The sequence below is a fragment of the Drosophila biarmipes genome, chromosome X (assembly GCF_025231255.1).
Source record: "Drosophila biarmipes strain raj3 chromosome X, RU_DBia_V1.1, whole genome shotgun sequence".
NCBI classification, from domain to species: Eukaryota; Metazoa; Arthropoda; class Insecta; order Diptera; family Drosophilidae; genus Drosophila; species Drosophila biarmipes.
Window position 1 is genome coordinate 18,216,444 of NC_066611.1, and position 17,411 is coordinate 18,233,854.

Consider the following 17,411-nt stretch of genomic DNA (forward strand, 5'->3'; position numbering starts at 1 on the left):
CTTATGTTTGTATATCTTTTTTGGGATAAGTTAATTTACGCTTAAAAAAATGTTTTTTGCGCTTGGAAAATATATATTGCTAATATATATTTCAAGCTAAAAAAAATTACAGCACATTTCTAGCTAAATAAAAATTAAATTTTTGATATTTTTTAAATTATTTATTTTTATAAAATTATTAAAAATATGACTGATTAGTTAATTTACCTACATTTACTACGAAAAAAACAGTCATGATTCAAATATATATTAATTTTTTTGTAGATCAAAAAAGTATTATCTTTAGCAAATTTTCCACCTAAATAAAAGTTAAATTTTTTTAGTTTTTAATATATTTAATATTTATAAAATATCAAAAGAATATCCCTATAATTTACAATCAGGCTGAAAAAATTCTTGCTTTAATACGCCTTTTTTCTGTATTCTGGAGTGGTTAGGTTTCGTAAAATATTTTTTCCTGTGTATATAAAGCGGGTCCATTGACTTGACCTTTAGCAGGACCCTCTAAAAATACAAAATATTAATCAAAATATTTTGTTAATTCAAGAAATAACCAAAAGATGACATTACTTATGAGAATAACTCATAGAATAACTCATAGATTATACAGGCAAATGCAGGGGATTTTCTCGCAGTGTGCATATGCTGCACGTTGTTGGCTATAAAAGTCGTTCGCACCGTCGCCGCTGGCTAGTCGCTGGAAGTGCGAGTGCGGGTCCATCGTTTCTGATTTCGGATCTCTGATTTATAAGCTCGGGCTCGGGCACGGGTACGGGTACGGGTACATCTGTGAGTCGCGGTCCGCGTCCGTTTCCGCAACTCCGCCATCCCCATCCCCGTGAGTGGGCTGTGTGGGCTGTGTGTCCATTCTCGTGATCATTGGCGCTGGATGCCCCGGCGAGGGGCTGTCACCGTTCAGTTGTGCGCTGGCCGAGCAGCGAGTAACATCCGGTCCACCGATCCCATCCGATCCGATCCGACCCATCCCAACCCATGGATAGCTGATCGATAGCGCCCGATCCGATCCGATCCGAACCGAACCGATCCGTGTGCCTGGGCAGTGTGCGTGCCTCGATCGCCCCTTTTTTGTTTGGTTTTGGTGCTTTTGGTGTTTTGTTTGCTCTTGCTGCTGGTGGACAAGCGAGCCAGCTGAAGGATAGGATCCCCCGGGCAGAAATCGACCATCCCATGGAGGTGCTGAAGAAGGACGCCGCCCTGGGCTCGCCCAGCAGCGTCTTCTACTTCCTGCTGCTGCCCACGCTGGTGCTGTGGTACATCTACTGGCGACTCTCCCGGGCCCACCTGTACAGGCTGGCCGGGCGCCTGCCCGGACCCAGGGGCCTGCCCATCGTGGGCCACCTGTTCGACGTCATTGGACCCGCCTCATGTAAATGCCACGATTAAGTGTTTTCGGGGATTTGGGGATAGCCTCAACTTAACGTAATGCTATAAGAACTGATTGATTTTGATACATACGTATAATAATAATGCAAAATTATTTAGCAACTTATTTTTGATTTCAAAATATATTTTAACTAATTCTTGTCCAGTTTCAAATGGAAACTTAAGTTGGTGGTCTTAAAAAGTAAAAATAAAACTCATGAATCATCGTAAAGTATTAAATTACAATTTTTTATTCTATTTTATATTTACATATTAAAGAAAACATTATTTTAAAAAGCTACATAAGTATTTTCCAATAAACATTTTTTTGTTTGAAAATAATGAAAGTTTACTACAAGTATTTTTATTTGCATTTTTAAACAGTCCTTAAATTCAAGCTTTTGAAGGGATCAGTTTTTTATCGTTCTACTAGATAAGTACTTATAAGTAGTAGAATTTAGTAAGCTATTAAAGTCAACAATAATTTAATTATAGCTGACTGTTAAACAAGGACAATTTTCAATTTAAAAATATAATTTATTAAAAACTTTTAAATATAGTAAATATATTTCCGGTATTTTAACAAATTTTTGGAAGTATTTTTCTTTTTTTACATATTACATTATTATAATGTATATTATTTTATATGAATAACTTTCTTTTCAAAAGTATTTCCTAATTTTTAATAATACCTGTAAATACTTTAAAAAAGAGCTCAGAAAACAGATAAAATAACCCGCTTTTACTCGCAGCTGTTTTCAGAACAGTCATCCGGAAGAGCGCCCCCTTCGAGCACATAGCCAAGATGTGGATCGGGCCCAAGCTGGTGGTCTTCATCTACGACCCCCGGGACGTGGAGCTGCTGCTGAGCAGCCACGTCTACATCGACAAGGCCTCCGAGTACAAGTTCTTCAAGCCCTGGCTGGGGGATGGCCTGCTGATCAGCACAGGTGAGGGGCTGCACAGGGGGCAGGGGCTTCTGGGGGCCGGGTAGTGGGGGCCCAGGGGGTGGGGCCAGCTTGAGGACCACTTGCCACTAATGCAATTTGCGGAATCATAAATTAATTAAGCGATCCGCTAGCCTGACAGTTGGCACAACAATGCCGCTATAAATAAAATCAACGTCGCAGAAGAGTCACGGCGAAAAATTATGGAGTCGTTTGAAGTCGAAATTTAAAAGTATCAGTTGGTATTTTAAGGGTTTAAAGGAAAAACTACTAAAGAGAAATAAAATACTAAAGAAATTTCGGAGTAATTTAAATAATATTATTTTTGATTGAAAAGGATACTATCTTAAGAAAGATTTGGTACCATATGGTAAACTATACTGTATATCCCATATGCTATCAGCTTGATATTTTGATAATATCCCATTAATGATAATACATTTCTCTTGTAATTCCTAAACAAAATAGGTATCATACGATCTATAGATTATTGACTACTAAGGCATTGGTTTTTGAGTAGTTGATTGGTTTCCACTTTATAAAATACAAGACTGATGTAGAATAATATAATTTTTAAAGTTTTTTTAGTTTAAGAACCAAGTTCCAAGGGTCTTCTCGATACCGTATCATACAGCGCCCTCCTTCGTTGCAGGTCAAAAATGGCGTTCGCACCGCAAACTGATCGCACCCACATTCCATCTGAACGTCTTGAAGAGCTTCATCGAGCTCTTCAACGAGAACTCGCGCAATGTGGTGAGGAAGCTGCGTGCGGAGGATGGTCGCACGTTTGATTGCCATGATTACATGAGCGAGGCAACCGTGGAGATTCTATTGGGTAAGTGAGCAGATATGGATGCGAGATGGATACGTTTGTGGGCACTACAGTACAGTCAACCCACACGCACTGGGCGACACACCACGGCATCATCCCCAATAGCCACGCCGTCCAGTCCCAGCGGCATTGCGGATATGTGCGTGTGCCCAAGTCACCTAATCTCCGCTGAAGCATACTGTACTATGTGCCATACGCTTCATTGTATGCCACACACAATTGAGTGCAGACCCATTTCCCTATATACTGACAAATCAAAAATTCTGCTCGCCTTTGTTGTGCCCCCCACAATGGGCGCAGATGACATGTATGTACTTATCCCGGCCTCCGATCTAACCGAATTATGCCAGCTGCCAGCTGCCAGCTGCCAAACTGCTGCAAACTGGTTGGCTTTGTCCTCCAAACGATCATGTGGCTTAGTTGGGAAAGTTTCGTGGTGAAAGGTCTTTCCCCAGCAAAAACTAACTATCGTAACTTGGAAGTGGCTTTGCTAATTAGGCTCCGCTAAGGTTTATATGTGGGGAAATCGTATGACAGATGATTATAGAGCACTTTCATGAAAATCTCTTGAGTATTTAGACCACTAGCCCATAGTAACTCAGCTCCTATAAGAAATTCACTATTCTTTTTAACTTGTATTAGTTGATGAGGTCCTTAGGAGTTACATTTTTATTGTTGCGAACAAAAAAAATGCAATATAGAAGGGAAATATCATAGAATCTCCTTATATGCGGCAGGACTGAGCCAAGGTAACTCACAAGCCCCAAGCTTGATTCAGGTGAAATCACCGCCCATTCGTAGATGCAGGTGAAGGTTGTCCCTATACTTTGGGACCACCCAGTCGGCTGGTTGATGCATTCAAATACCACCCAGACGGCGATTCGCTTAAAGCCAAACACGTTCCGTTTTGGGGGCCTGGAAAAATGGAAAAGTGAAACCGCCAAGAGCTGGACAAATTGGAAGGCGGCCAATGTTAATGACATTGCCGCCGGTGGATCGCTCGGCCGATTTCGGATTGATTTCTAGGCCATTGCATAATCCGAGCCCTCAATTGAAATGCAGCCAATGCGAGATTACAGAACTCAACTGGAGGGGACTTGAGTGCCGCGGCGAACCGAACTGCAGCGAGCTGCAGCGAGTCCCAGCGAGTCTGAGCTGCAATTAAAGGCACGTCGCATTGCCATTAAGCATTTAATCAGGAAAATTTGAATGCAACGGCCGCCGGCCGGAGCTGAGGTTGTTGTTCACGGCGATTATGGGGTCTGACGCAAACGGGCAATTAGCAATTAAGACCTGAACGAAGCCAGCAAATGCCTATGAAGAACTCGGCAGTGTTTTCAATTCGAACCGTAAGAATGGGCAGGAAGACCAAATGTCATTGCATAAGGCGGATTTTCCATTTCCCCGAGCAACGAAAGTGTTTACTTACTTTGTACCCTACTGTACCGCATTCTGCATGGAAAAGTTATCGATAATTGGGAAACTTTTAGTAGGGTGTGTGGTTCTTGATGGGTGGTAAACTAACTGACCTATCCTTACATTTTGAGATGAAACATTTCATTTAGTTCAAGTGGATTATTTTATTATTGGACTGGAAGTATTTTAAAAATATAGCTTGATGATAGTTTCGAGAAATTTATAATTGGAATATAACCTACATTTTTTTCAAGTTTTTTTGAGACTATTTCGGGGGTTCAATTTGCTGAGTTTTATAGTTTTAAAGTATATACAATGTTTTGAAAATAAATAACAACTTTTTTGATCAATTTTTTTAACCTCGCCCTTGAAGATGTAGTCTGTGAGACAATATGCAGCCAAATACAAATTCAAAATTAGTTCTAAAACGGGTTCATAGGCTCCTCCCGCCGAGAGAAGGCTCCTCCCAAGTCGAAGCAACTGCCGAATTCCTGGCTCGCATTTTTCCCACAGCACAAAAACATTCTGCTCTCGAAGCGGATCTGCCCGTAAGCTCGTTTATGCTGTCATCTATAGATCTATTTATGCATTGTATCTACAATTAGACAGGCGGCACGGTGCGCGGCAGGGGTCCCCAGGGGCTACCTCCGCCGCCTGTTGTCTGTTTGTTAAGTTCAATTGGCGCTTGGGTCAGGCGAGTGCATTCCACTTCCCCCCATTTGTGCTGGGGGCCCACCTCCGATCTCGATCTCGATCTCCAAACGCCTAGTGCGATCCGATTCTGATCCGAGTCGCCACTGGGCGGAAAAGTTCAATTCTGCGTTTGGCACACGTGATTAAGGACTGTTTAGCTGGGCACTGAGATCAAAAGCGTTCTCTTAGGGACGCCCAACCTAAAATCTAAGATCCACAATATTTTTCAAAAAGTTTTTTGAAAAAAAAGAGACCGTTTTTCAACTGTCATACTGCAAAAAAAGATCAGAATTAGGAGTGCTATACCTCGTTGAGCTCGTAATTAATTTCCCTATCCATTGACATATAAATCTGGAAATGTTTAAATTTGTCATCTTTTTGCACAAAATCCTGAACCAAAAATCCTGATAAAAAAATGCAAAAATTGGTCAAAAAATAAACTTTTCTTAAAGTGATTGGGGTCGTTAGCAGGGAAAGCAAGCTGCCCAAAACAGTTGGTCTTTTTGCAGTACGCCTTGATTTGACTAAACTACGACGAAAAAACGGGAAGTAAAAATCGCATTTTTGACAAAAATCTGAATTTCGTATTTTTGCCAAAATCGGAATCCCATTTTTCGCCCTAAAAAGTCAGTTTTGTGGCTGCTATAAAGAAAGTAAGAGGAATGCCATACCTCGTTGAGCTCGATGCTTAATTTTCTATCCTCTGGCACTTAAGCCTGAAAAATTTTTATTTTTGACTCTTTTCTTAAAAAATCGTGATGCAAAAAATGCGAAAGTAGTTTACAAAATATTTTCCCGGAAAGTGATGAGAATTGTTAGCTGAATATGTAAGCTGCTCAAAACAGTCGGTCTTTTAGTTATAGGCCCTAATTTGACAGAGCTATGGTTTAAAAACCGCAAAAAAACGGGCCTTTTTTGACATAAATCGAAATTTAGGTTTTTCGACATATATCAGTTTATAAAAAAAAGCTATCCCACCAACTTAGGAGAGTAAAAGTATACTTAAAGAATATTATTAGTTTATGCAAACTTAAAAAAAAAATCCCCTAAATATGTTTTTAAGAAAGATCACCGTACCAAGTCTTGGAAACATAGTCTTGTATAACAATTAAGACTGCAATATTTTCGTCACCCAGTTCTTGAGCAGCTTTCTCTAAGTGTACGCTCGCCTTCCAGAGACTGCGATGGGCGTGTCGAAGAAGACGCAGGACAAGTCGGGCTTCGAGTACGCGATGGCCGTGATGCGCATGTGCGACATCCTGCACGCCCGCCACCGCAGCATCTTCCTGCGCAACGAGTTCGTGTTCACCCTGACGCGGTACTACAAGGAGCAGGGCCGCCTGCTGAGCATCATCCACGGCCTGACCACCAAGGTGATCCGCAGCAAGAAGGCGGCCTTCGAGCAGGGCACCCGCGGCTCCCTGGCCCAGTGCGAGCTGAAGGCGGCCGCCCTGGAGCGGGAGCGGGAGCGTGAGCGGGAGCGCAGCGGACAGGAGGCGGATGCGGATGGGGGTGCAGCGGCTCCAGCGGCGGCCAGTGAGGAGAAGAGCTCGCCGCCGGTGGCCGGGCTCTCCTACGGCCAGTCGGCCGGGCTCAAGGACGACCTGGACGTGGAGGACAACGACATTGGCGAGAAGAAGCGGCTGGCCTTCCTCGACCTGATGCTCGAGAGCGCCCAGAACGGCGCCCTCATCACCGACACGGAGATCAAGGAGCAGGTGGACACCATCATGTTCGAGGGACACGACACCACGGCAGCCGGCTCCTCGTTCTTCCTCTCGCTGATGGGCATCCACCAGGAGATCCAGGACCGCGTGCTCGCCGAGCTCGACTCCATTTTCGGCGACTCCCAGCGGCCGGCCACGTTTCAGGTGGGTAACTTTGGATAGCACCTATTTATGCATGAATAACCTCTCTCGATTTACGTAAAACATGGAACTGGCGACTGCAGGACACACTGGAGATGAAGTATCTGGAGCGGTGTCTGATGGAGACGCTGCGCATGTACCCGCCCGTCCCGCTGATCGCCCGCGAGCTGCAGGAGGACCTCAAGCTGAACTCGGGCAACTACGTGATCCCCAGGGGCGCCACGGTGACGGTGGCCACCGTCCTGCTGCACCGCAATCCGAAGGTCTACGCCAATCCCAACGTCTTCGATCCGGACAACTTCCTGCCGGAGCGGCAGGCCAACCGCCACTACTACGCCTTCGTGCCCTTCTCCGCGGGACCGCGCAGCTGTGTGGGTGAGTCGGGGGACCTGCACTGAAAAAAATAGAAGTACTATTAAATTTAGCGAAATTGCGGTGACTTTCGATAGAAGGAACAGCTGGATAAATATATTTTGCCAAACAAAAGTCTGGAGAAAAGATTTCTTAAGTATTTCTTTGCATTAAAAATTGAGATTTCTAAATTTAAGAAAAATTAGATGAAAAATATTATAATAATATTATTATACTTTATAATTCACTAGTATTAATATTAAAAAATTGGAATTTAAATACTTAATAAAAGGTAGTTAACTTAGTTAATTTTATATTGTACAATATTTTTCATGGCACTTACTATTTTTATTTTAGGGCGCAAGTACGCGATGCTGAAGCTGAAGATCCTTCTGTCGACCATTTTGCGGAACTACCGTGTCTACTCGGACCTGACCGAATCGGACTTCAAGCTGCAGGCGGACATCATCCTGAAGCGGGAGGAGGGCTTCCGCATCCGCCTGCAGCCGCGGAGCAGGTGAACCAGGCCATCCAGGTGGACGGACGAGGCCCATTGGATGGCGGACCGCACAGAGTACACAATAAGCTACACAGAACGGACACTTATCCATACATATATCTCTACTTGTTGGCAAGTGATAGTCACCGGTTTATACAGTAATATTGATAATATTAAAGAATAAACGTGCTCCCACACTCGATTTATTGCCTAGTATAATAATTATTTTTTTGTCGCATTTAACACGCAAGCAATCACAACTATCGTCATCTTCTTTTAACTGTTTTTTTTTTTGGTTATTTAATAATTATAATACCTTTTTTGTGTAATGATTTTGACAATAAATCTTTTGTGTAATTATACAACGTCGATGGTATAGGGCGAAGGAGGTGAGTGGCCGAAAATCTGCGTATTTAATGGATTATAAAGGGAAATGCAAATGAGTAAAATAAATGAGTAAATGAATTTTCTTCGATTTTCTGACTGGCTTGCATTTACCTGTTTTTAAGGAGTATAAGTTCGGTACTGAAAACATTTTTAACAGGTCCTTAAATGTTTTTTAATCATATCTCTGCTTAAACTGCAAGAATATTGTATTTAAATAATTGCGCCAACTTCAACGCTTCTCAACACTAGTTCGCTCTCCCGAACAGCGGTAGTTGTCATCGCCCATGGCCCATCCCTAGGCCAGAGCTGCCAGACTGTCCAGTATGACCGTACTCGCAATAACAAAGCTTGCTGCCACACAACTACGTGGCTGCGATTGAAGCAGCGAAGCTCGAAAGCGAAAGTGGAAAGTTGCACCTCTGCTCGCACCCCTACTGGCTTGGAGGACCCACTCGACTCGCCAGGATGTCGCACGCCATCGACGAACTGCAGGCGATCATCGCCGAGCTGAAGACGGAGCTGGAGGAGCCGAAGACCGCCGGGAGCAACAGCAGCCGCCTGGTGCGCGATCGCATCGAGCGCATGTCCGCCGAGGTGGTGGACTCCAATCCCTACAGCCGCCTGATGGCCCTGCAGCGCATGAACATCGTCAGGGACTACGAGCGCATCCGCGACAAGGCGGTGGCCATTGTGGGCGTGGGCGGCGTGGGCAGCGTCACCGCCGACATGCTGACACGGTGCGTACACAGCGGGAAATCACTGTGACTTCCTGCGAAATTAGTGCACCAAATCCCACCCATCAGTATCACCCAAAACAGCTGGCTTAAGCTATAAGACTCTGACATCTCCTAAAGAAATGAAGTCCGTGTGGCAAACCTTTCCATATGGACATATCTGGTCCCTGCCTAAATATTGAATATCAAGTAGAACCAAATAATCCTTAAGTTTCCCTTCTATATAACTATATCCGGGTAATCCATATTTGTTTGGCATACCCTTTAAAAACTTGAAAGCATAAGAATATATTAAAATATTGTGGCTGAACGTATTTATGTCACATAAGCGCTAATTCTTATAACCATATCATATGATATATCATTTCCAAACCGTATACTAAAAGCCCCATTTACATTGCAGCTGCGGCATCGGCAAACTGATCCTGTTCGACTACGACAAGGTGGAGCTGGCCAACATGAACCGGCTGTTCTTCACGCCCGACCAGGCGGGCCTCTCCAAGGTGCAGGCCGCCGCCGCCACGCTGGGCTTCATCAACCCGGACGTGGAGATCGAGACGCACAACTACAACATCACGACGGTGGAGAACTTCGACCGCTTCCTGGACACCATCGCGCAGGGCGGTCGCGTGGCCGGCCAGCCGGTGGATCTGGTGCTCAGCTGCGTGGACAACTTCGAGGCCCGGATGGCCATCAATGCGGCCTGCAATGAGCGCAATCTCAACTGGTTCGAGTCGGGCGTCTCGGAGAACGCCGTCTCGGGGCACATTCAGTTCATCCGTCCCGGCGACACGGCCTGTTTCGCCTGTGCCCCTCCCTTGGTGGTGGCCGAGAACATCGACGAGAAGACGCTCAAGAGGGAGGGCGTGTGCGCCGCCTCCCTGCCCACCACCATGGGCATCACGGCTGGCTTCCTCGTCCAGAATGCGCTCAAGTATCTGCTGAGCTTCGGCGAGGTCTCCGACTACCTGGGCTACAATGCCCTCAGCGATTTCTTCCCCAAGATGACGCTCAAGCCGAATCCGCAGTGCGACGACAGGAACTGCTTGGCGCGGCAGAAGGAGTTCCAGGCCAGGCCCAAGCCCGTGGTGGTAAAGGAGGAGGCGGCCAGCGAGGAGCCGCTGCACGCCACCAACGAGTGGGGCATCGAACTGGTGGCCGAGGATGCGCCAGAAAGTAGTGCCACGCCAGCTAAGACCTCTGAGGTGGGCAAAGGCCTGAGACTCGCCTACGAGGCACCCGAAAAGGATAGCGAAATTCTGGGAGATGCTGTGCCCGCACCCGACGACGGTGCCAGTCTTGAGGACCTGATGGCGCAGATGAAGTCCATGTGAAAAATTGATTCCATACTCTGTATTTATAGAAACTTTTTGTGAAGCATTTTTTTTGTATAAACTCAGTTTTGTTTGTGTGCAAGTTGGCTTGGCCATTTTAAATATACACGCTTCTGTGCAAATTGCCAACTGACAAGCTGGAACACCATGAATAAATGTTATTTTTATAATAAATATATTTAAGAGCAAATTCTTGAACTTTCTGCGCAGCCATTGTATTTGTTTAATAATAAAACCATATAAAATAGGCATGTTTTTAGGTCGTTTTGAAATGTGTTGCTCCTCTTTAAATTGTACAACATTTTAGAGCATTCATTTAATGATGATTTTTTAATGTTTCTGTGGGATAAGTAAGATTAAATGCTAATTTATTTATTTGAATTACGCGCGCTTATTGCTTCGCTTCAATGGTATTTTCAGTATTTTTCCCTGTGCGGTCTGGCAGCACTGGCAAGCTAGTTATCGACTGAGTCCGATAGGCGATTACAATTTTGTTGTCGCGTTGTCAAAAAAAAAGAAGGAAATCTCCTTGGAAAAGTGCTTTTCCTGGCTGCCACACACGCTTTGCTGAATCCCCAGGGGCCGGAAAAAGGTTTCAAGAGTGCACCAGACATGGGCAAGAAGGAGGAAAAGTCGCAGCCCGGCGAGGAGGTGAGTAAACCAGATGCCGGCTTGGCACTTGGTCCATTGGGATGGCTTCTCCAAGACACGTCAGTGCATGTAGCTTCATGGATGTTTCTAAGCCAAGATCCCTCTTTCTATCCAGCTCGTCAAGGTCAACAAGTGGGACGGATCCGCGGTGAAGCACGCCCTGGACGATGCGGTGAAAACCTGCCTGCTGGGCGACCGTCCCCAGCTGAAGGAGCAATTCGGCCTGGTCAACACCCGCCTGGCCCTCTGCGCCCTCGCCGTGCTGGTGGCCATCATGGCCCACGCCTGGGACTTCACCCACCCCTTCCCTGAATCGCGTCCGGTGCTGCTGTTCAGCGTCCTGGCCTACTTCGCCCTCCTGGGCATCCTGACCCTGCACTCCAGCTTCCGCGAGAAGGGCACCTTCGCGGTGGCCCTGCAGAAGGACAAGGAGCGCGAGCGCCTGTGGGAGGCCAGCTCCGACATGCGCAAGTACGACGACAAGTACCTGCTGACCCTCAGTGTGCGCGACTCCAAGAACGGCAAGCGGCGCGAGCAGAGCAGCAACAAGTCCTGCGCCGCCTTCATCGACCAGAACGGCATCGTCCTGGACAACCTGGTGGCCAACGAGGTCAACCGCCTGTTCAACGCCCTGGCCGCCGACAAGAAGGACAAGTAGCTGGCCGAGGAGGAGCCAGTCTCTGGAGCAGCCAGCTAAGCGCGCAACATTTTTTTTTATAAATAAACCAAATCCCTCACTTTGTCTCATTAAACTGTACACTTTTTGGTAAGCCCACTGTGCGTCCTCGCTCTTGTGTGTTCAGCTTCTTAGTTTTACAAAAAAACGCGACATATATTACTGATTCCACCTCTAAGGCTTCAAATGATTAGCCCTGATGGGTGATCTTTCCTTGTCCATTGAAGCCTTAGGGCATTTAATCCTATAAACGCAGTCCTACAGGCGTAACCTTAGCCTCCTTAAATATATAACTTAAAATAAGTCCACATATCTACCATTTTTACTGGGCTCCTTAAAGAAATTCGAAGGTCTTAGTGAAAAAAGTCATAAGCTAAATTGAAAAATGTGGTAGAACACTAGAGTAGTGATCAGGAAGGCTTGGAGACGTCGAGCCCCCATTAAAATTCGAGAAGCAGAGCGGCGAGGCAGAGGATGAGGCAGTAGCCGCCAGCTAAGTGGTGGCAAGGAGCGGAGTTTGGGTCAGCATGCGGGAGATAGTCACCCTGCAGATCGGCGGAGCCGGCAATGCCATCGGCGATTCGGTGGGTAGCTGCCATAGGACCACTAATGCCCCTAACCTCCGATCTTTGCAGTTCTGGCACGTGATCTCGCACGAGCACGGCGTGGACTACGCCTCGGGCAGATTCGGCGGCACCAGCCCCCTGCAGCTGGAGCGCATCAATGTGTTCTTCAATGCCACGGCCAGCAAGCGGTTCTACGCCCGCACCATACTCATCGACACGGAGGCCAGCACCATCCAGCGGCTGAACGCCAGCAGCCAGCTGTACCGGCCGGAGAACTTTGTGGCCGGATCGGAGAGTGCGGGGAACAACTTCGCCCGCGGCTATCACACGGATGGGGCGGCCATCCTGGAGCAGGTGCTGGACAACACGCGGCGGGAGGTGGAGTCGGTGGACTCGCTGCAGGGCTTTCAGCTGCTCCACTCGATCGGTGGCGGCACCGGCTCCGGCCTCACCTCGCTGATAATGGAGGCCCTGGTCGAGCAGTATCCGGACAACTTGCTCTGCAACTATGTGACCATCCCGTCGCCCAACATGTCCCAGGTGGTGGTGGAGCCGTACAACGCCCTGCTGAGCACCCCGGCCCTGGTGAACAACTCGCACCTGACCTTTTGCCTGGACAACGAGGCGCTGTTCCAGATCTGCAACAGGAATCTCAAGATCAAGATGTCCGGCTACGAGCACATCAACCACATTGTGGCCCTGACCATGTCGGGCATAACCACCTGCCTGCGCTTTCCGGGCCAGCTGAATGCGGGGCTGCGCAAGATCTACGTGAACATGGTGCCGTTCCCGAGGCTGCACTTCCTCATACCGGGATTCGCGCCGCTGGTCACCTGCAAGCAGCAGCAGTTCAGCAAGGGCACCGTTTCGGAGCTGGTGCAGCAGATCTTCTCCAGCAACAATCTGCTGTGCGCCATCGACCTGCGGAAGGGCAAGCTGCTGACGGCTGCGGGCATTTTCCGGGGCCGGATGTCGCCGCGCGAGGTGGACCAACTGATGACCGGGGTGAGGAACAAGAACATCAGCAATTTCGTGGACTGGATACCGAACAACATCAAGACGGCCATCTGTGACATACCGCCGCGGGGCCTCAAGATGTCGGCCACCTTCATAGGCAACACCACGGCGATTCAGTCGCTGTTCCAGCGCCTGCTGGACGGCTCCATGGCCATGCTGCGGCGCAAGGCCCACCTGCACTGGTACACGGGCGAGGGCATGGAGGAGCAGGAGTTCCAGGACGCCCAGCAGGAGCTGCAGGCCATCATCGACGACTACCGCAGCAGTGCCGAGGGCGAGGATTCCGGCGGCGGCGGAGCAGGCGCTGGCCGCACTGGCAGCGCCGGGGACGAGAGCGGCGATGAGGAGGGCGCCGCCGCCTCCGCCGGTCCCCAGTGCCCCTACTGCGCCGATTAGCCCACCGACATCCCTTCCACACAGCCCATCAGGCCTCCCGAAGCGGGGATTCACCGAGCCTGGGGTTGCCAAATTCAAAAAGTGTCCTCCTTTGTCGTCTCGCGTCTTGGATTCGGATTCATGCAGGCTCCTGGGGCAGCTGCAACTGTTCAGGATGCATTTCGAGTAGAAAAAAATATATATATACTTTGCATAACTACCTTGTTTTGAATCCTATTCGAGATTTATTTTATTCTTTTAACTATTTGTACGCACATAGTGGAGTGTTAAACTATTCCGAATATCTTAAAAAGCTTAAAAAATAATTCGGAGTAGTTAATTTTTACCTTTTTTACGTACTTTTTGGTCTATAAAGTTTTAATTTGATAAGAGAAATAATAATATATTTACTATTTTTCTTGCAATGAAGCACAGCCCTATTTTTCAGGGTCTTATTCCTAGCAATCCTTATAGAGATGGTTAGTTTTAGGTTCGGTGGTAACCTAAATTCAAGATAAATTCAACCTAATCTGAGATATTTCTGGGTTGATAATAATATTTATTGATTAACATATTAAATTATGGCACTGTTTAAGTGAAAACTCAAACCGCCTTAAGGAATTTATTACATATGCTTGTAAGGATTTCGGAGCTATTGGCGTTTCTTCGATTTCGGAGCTGTTGGTTCCTTCGCCTGGTTTTCCTTGATTGCCCCCTTCCTATTGATCAGCCCATCTTTGGCCTGGGATTGGAGACCTCGGCGGAGGCTAGCAGTGCGCTTCTTCTTCGGCAAAGGCTCCCAGTCGGATGCCTTGGGGCGACGCCTCTTACCCAAGGAGGCACTTTGGGGAACAGGACGGATCGGGGCAGGCTTTGTGACCGCCCCCTGCGGCTGGGGAACATCAATGGGGCAGAACAGGCCAGGGGGAGTCCCGGCTACCGGTGGGTTCTGCTCGGCCACATATGGGCGAGGAAAGATCAGGTCCTTGTAACGCTTTCGGTCCGGTAACTTCCTGCGATTTATGTGACCGACCTCAGCATCGCAGTGGCGGTCTCCATCGTCGAAGATGACATCTGGACGCTGCGGCCCAGGAGTTGGGCGGAGCAGGCGCAGGAAATCCGTTGGTTTCGGTGACTTCTCTAGGTGGATCAAGTCCTGGGGGGCCTTTGGGACCGGCAACTCCTTCGGGGGAGCCTCTGTGACTGGCAAATTCTCCTGGGGAGCCTTTGTTTTCGGTATCTTTGGAGGATATATCAGGTGCAGGGGAGCCCTCATGGCTGGAAACGTCTTGCGGATAAAAGGAGTAGGAGGACGGATCAGGTTGGGAGGAGTCTTTGGGTTCTCGGTGTCGGAGGCGCTTTCTTCCTCATCCTCTGAGGAGTCTGATCCTTCCTGTGGAACACGAACTAACGGACGCATCTCGGTGTCGGAGGCGCTTCCTTCCTCATCCTCTGAGGAATCTGATCCCTCCTGGGGACGCATCTCAGTGTCGGAGGAGCTTCCTTTCTCATCCGCTGAGGAATCTGATCCCTTCTGGGGAACACGAATTGGCGGACGCACCTCGGTGTCGGAGGCGCTTTCTTCCTCATCCTCTGAGGAGTCGGATCCCTCCTGGGGACGCATCTCAGTGTCGGAGGAGCTTCCTTTCTCATCCGCTGAGGAATCTGATCCCTTCTGGGGAACACGAATTGGCGGACGCACCTCGGTGTCGGAGGCGCTTTCTTCCTCATCCTCTGAGGAGTCGGATCCTTCCTGAGGAACACGAATTGGCGGACGCATCTCGGTGTCGGAGGCGCTTTCTTCCTCATCCTTTGAGGAATCTGATTCTTCCTGGAAAGCAGCCCTCTTGGCTGAAAACTTCTTGCGGATAAAAGGAGTCGGAGGACGGATCAGGTTGCGAGGAGTCTTTGGGTTCTCGGTGTCGGAGGCGCTTTCTTCCTCATCCTCTGAGGAGTCTGATCCTTCCTGTGGACTACGAACTAACGGACGCATCTCGGTGTCGGAGGCGCTTCCTTCCTCATCCTCTGAGGAATCTGATCCCTCCTGGGGACGCATCTCAGTGTCGGAGGAGCTTCCTTTCTCATCCGCTGAGGAATCTGATCCCTTCTGGGGAACACAAATTGGCGGACGCACCTCGGTGTCGGTGGCGCTTTCTTCCTCATCCTTTGAGGAATCTAATTCTTCCTGGAAAGCAGCCCTCTTGGCTGAAAACTTCTTGCGGATAAAAGGAGTCGGAGGACGGATCAGGTTGCGAGAAGTCTTTGGGTTCTCGGTGTCGGAGGCGCTTTCTTCCTCATCCTCTGAGGAGTCGGATCCTTCCTGAGGAACACGAATTGGCGGACGCATCTCGGTGTCGGAGGCGCTTTCTTCCTCATCCTTTGAGGAATCTGATTCTTCCTGGAAAGCAGCCCTCTTGGCTGAAAACTTCTTGCGGATAAAAGGAGTCGGAGGACGGATCAGGTTGCGAGGAGTCTTTGGGTTCTCGGTGTCGGAGGCGCTTCCTTCCTCATCCTCTGAGGAATCTGATCCCTCCTGGGGACGCATCTCGGCGTCGGAGGCGCTTTCTTCCTCATCCTTTGAGGAATCTGATCCCTTCTGGGGAACACGAATTGGCGGACGCACCTCGGTGTCGGAGGAGCTTACTTCCTCATCCTCTGAGGAATCTGATCCCTCCTGGGGACGCATCTCGGTGTCGGAGGCGCTTTCTTCCTCATCCTCTGAGGAGTCTGATCCTTCCTGTGGACCACGAACTAACGGACGCATCTCGGTGTCGGAGGCGCTTCCTTCCTCATCCTCTGAGGAATCTGATCCCTCCTGGGGACGCATCTCGGTGTCGGAGGCGCTTTCTTCCTCATCATTTGAGGAATCTGATCCCTTCTGGGGATCACGAATTGGCGGACGCACCTCGGTGTCGGAGGAGCTTACTTCCTCATCCTCTGAGGAATCTGATCCTTCCTGGGAAACACGAACTGGCGGACGGATTTTGGTATCGGAGGAGCTGTCACGGTCACCATCTGACTCATCTGGAAGTGGAATCTCCCCGACTCCGTAGCCCTTATCCATTTTGGCCCTGGGGCGGCGCCTGCGCTCCGGCACCACGTTCTGCAGGGTCATTCTGCCCCCAATGATGCGGGGCAAGAACGCCTCGCTCTCGGAGCCCGGAAGATCCACTTGGACAATAGGTCTTTCCTTGATATTGAAGTTCATTGTTAAGTTTTAGAGATTAAAAAGGCTCAGTAAATCTGCAAAATGACTTGTGAAAAAGATCTGAGAAATGAAAATGAAAAGTAACTGCCCACTCCGACCTGTCAAAACAAAAGTCATTCTCGTAACAGGGTGCCGAAAAAAGGGTGACCACCTAAAGAAAAGAGACTAGCTTTTTAGAGTAGTGGAAAATCGTAAAATATTCGGTTATATCTAATGGAATATACAAGTTTATAGTAACTCAAGTTGGGTAAAAATGGTTTTACATCAACACATATGTTTGGGTAATTGCGTTGATGTTTTATTTAAAAAATAAATATAAAAATAGTTCATCACAAATTTTATTACAAATACAAAATATTTATTCCGTCATGCTTTGAAACGAATATTTTTATTTAATTTTAAGCCAATTAACTTGGGAGTACCTATTTTTTAAATTATAGATCCAAGACTTCTTATGAAAAAAAAACTCTTCCG

At 47.8% G+C, this 17,411-nt stretch overlaps 5 protein-coding genes across 5 annotated transcripts; 4 read left to right on the plus strand and 1 right to left on the minus strand.

Moving 5' to 3' along the window:
* Nucleotides 1-709: 709 nt before the first annotated feature.
* Nucleotides 710-8,191, plus strand: LOC108023612 (cytochrome P450 4g15). The gene is made up of 6 exons (XM_017093219.3): nucleotides 710-1,387; nucleotides 2,136-2,333; nucleotides 2,983-3,165; nucleotides 6,448-7,142; nucleotides 7,223-7,514; nucleotides 7,848-8,191. The coding sequence occupies exons 1-6, from the start codon at nucleotides 1,189-1,191 to the stop codon at nucleotides 8,009-8,011; spliced, it is 1,731 nt and encodes a 576-aa protein (XP_016948708.1). The 5' UTR covers nucleotides 710-1,188; the 3' UTR covers nucleotides 8,012-8,191.
* A 518-nt stretch (nucleotides 8,192-8,709) lies between these two features.
* On the plus strand, nucleotides 8,710-10,695 carry LOC108023691 (ubiquitin-like modifier-activating enzyme 5). The gene is made up of 2 exons (XM_017093315.3): nucleotides 8,710-9,113; nucleotides 9,514-10,695. Exons 1-2 carry the CDS (start codon nucleotides 8,842-8,844, stop codon nucleotides 10,442-10,444), a joined length of 1,203 nt encoding a protein of 400 aa, XP_016948804.1. The 5' UTR covers nucleotides 8,710-8,841; the 3' UTR covers nucleotides 10,445-10,695.
* A 215-nt stretch (nucleotides 10,696-10,910) lies between these two features.
* Nucleotides 10,911-11,865, plus strand: LOC108023669 (signal peptidase complex subunit 2). Its single transcript, XM_017093291.3, has 2 exons — nucleotides 10,911-11,095; nucleotides 11,211-11,865. The coding sequence occupies exons 1-2, from the start codon at nucleotides 11,057-11,059 to the stop codon at nucleotides 11,751-11,753; spliced, it is 582 nt and encodes a 193-aa protein (XP_016948780.1). The 5' UTR covers nucleotides 10,911-11,056; the 3' UTR covers nucleotides 11,754-11,865.
* A 338-nt stretch (nucleotides 11,866-12,203) lies between these two features.
* Nucleotides 12,204-13,946, plus strand: LOC108023668 (probable tubulin beta chain CG32396). The gene is made up of 2 exons (XM_017093290.3): nucleotides 12,204-12,355; nucleotides 12,407-13,946. Exons 1-2 carry the CDS (start codon nucleotides 12,299-12,301, stop codon nucleotides 13,748-13,750), a joined length of 1,401 nt encoding a protein of 466 aa, XP_016948779.1. The 5' UTR covers nucleotides 12,204-12,298; the 3' UTR covers nucleotides 13,751-13,946.
* Nucleotides 13,947-14,381: 435 nt separating this feature from the next.
* LOC108023168 (nucleolar protein dao-5-like) lies at nucleotides 14,382-16,937 on the minus strand. Its single transcript, XM_050890539.1, has one exon. The coding sequence runs from the start codon at nucleotides 16,935-16,937 to the stop codon at nucleotides 14,382-14,384; it is 2,556 nt and encodes an 851-aa protein (XP_050746496.1).
* Nucleotides 16,938-17,411: the final 474 nt, after the last annotated feature.

What these genes read in the sequence shown, in the direction of transcription:
- LOC108023612 (XM_017093219.3), top strand. Translation starts at nt 1,189, where the DNA reads ATGGAGGTGCTGAAGAAGGACGCCGCCCTGGGCTCGCCCAGCAGCGTC. An exon ending in CGTCATTGGACCCGCCTCAT is followed by an intron (nt 1,388 to 2,135) that starts GTAAATGCCACG and finishes TTTTACTCGCAG; the next exon opens with CTGTTTTCAGAACAGTCATC. An exon ending in GGGACCGCGCAGCTGTGTGG is followed by an intron (nt 7,515 to 7,847) that starts GTGAGTCGGGGG and finishes TTTTTATTTTAG; the next exon opens with GGCGCAAGTACGCGATGCTG.
- LOC108023691 (XM_017093315.3), top strand. Translation starts at nt 8,842, where the DNA reads ATGTCGCACGCCATCGACGAACTGCAGGCGATCATCGCCGAGCTGAAG. An exon ending in ACCGCCGACATGCTGACACG is followed by an intron (nt 9,114 to 9,513) that starts GTGCGTACACAG and finishes TTTACATTGCAG; the next exon opens with CTGCGGCATCGGCAAACTGA.
- LOC108023669 (XM_017093291.3), top strand. Translation starts at nt 11,057, where the DNA reads ATGGGCAAGAAGGAGGAAAAGTCGCAGCCCGGCGAGGAG. An exon ending in AGTCGCAGCCCGGCGAGGAG is followed by an intron (nt 11,096 to 11,210) that starts GTGAGTAAACCA and finishes CTTTCTATCCAG; the next exon opens with CTCGTCAAGGTCAACAAGTG.
- LOC108023668 (XM_017093290.3), top strand. Translation starts at nt 12,299, where the DNA reads ATGCGGGAGATAGTCACCCTGCAGATCGGCGGAGCCGGCAATGCCATC. An exon ending in GCAATGCCATCGGCGATTCG is followed by an intron (nt 12,356 to 12,406) that starts GTGGGTAGCTGC and finishes CGATCTTTGCAG; the next exon opens with TTCTGGCACGTGATCTCGCA.
- LOC108023168 (XM_050890539.1), bottom strand. Translation starts at nt 16,937, where the DNA reads ATGAACTTCAATATCAAGGAAAGACCTATTGTCCAAGTGGATCTTCCG.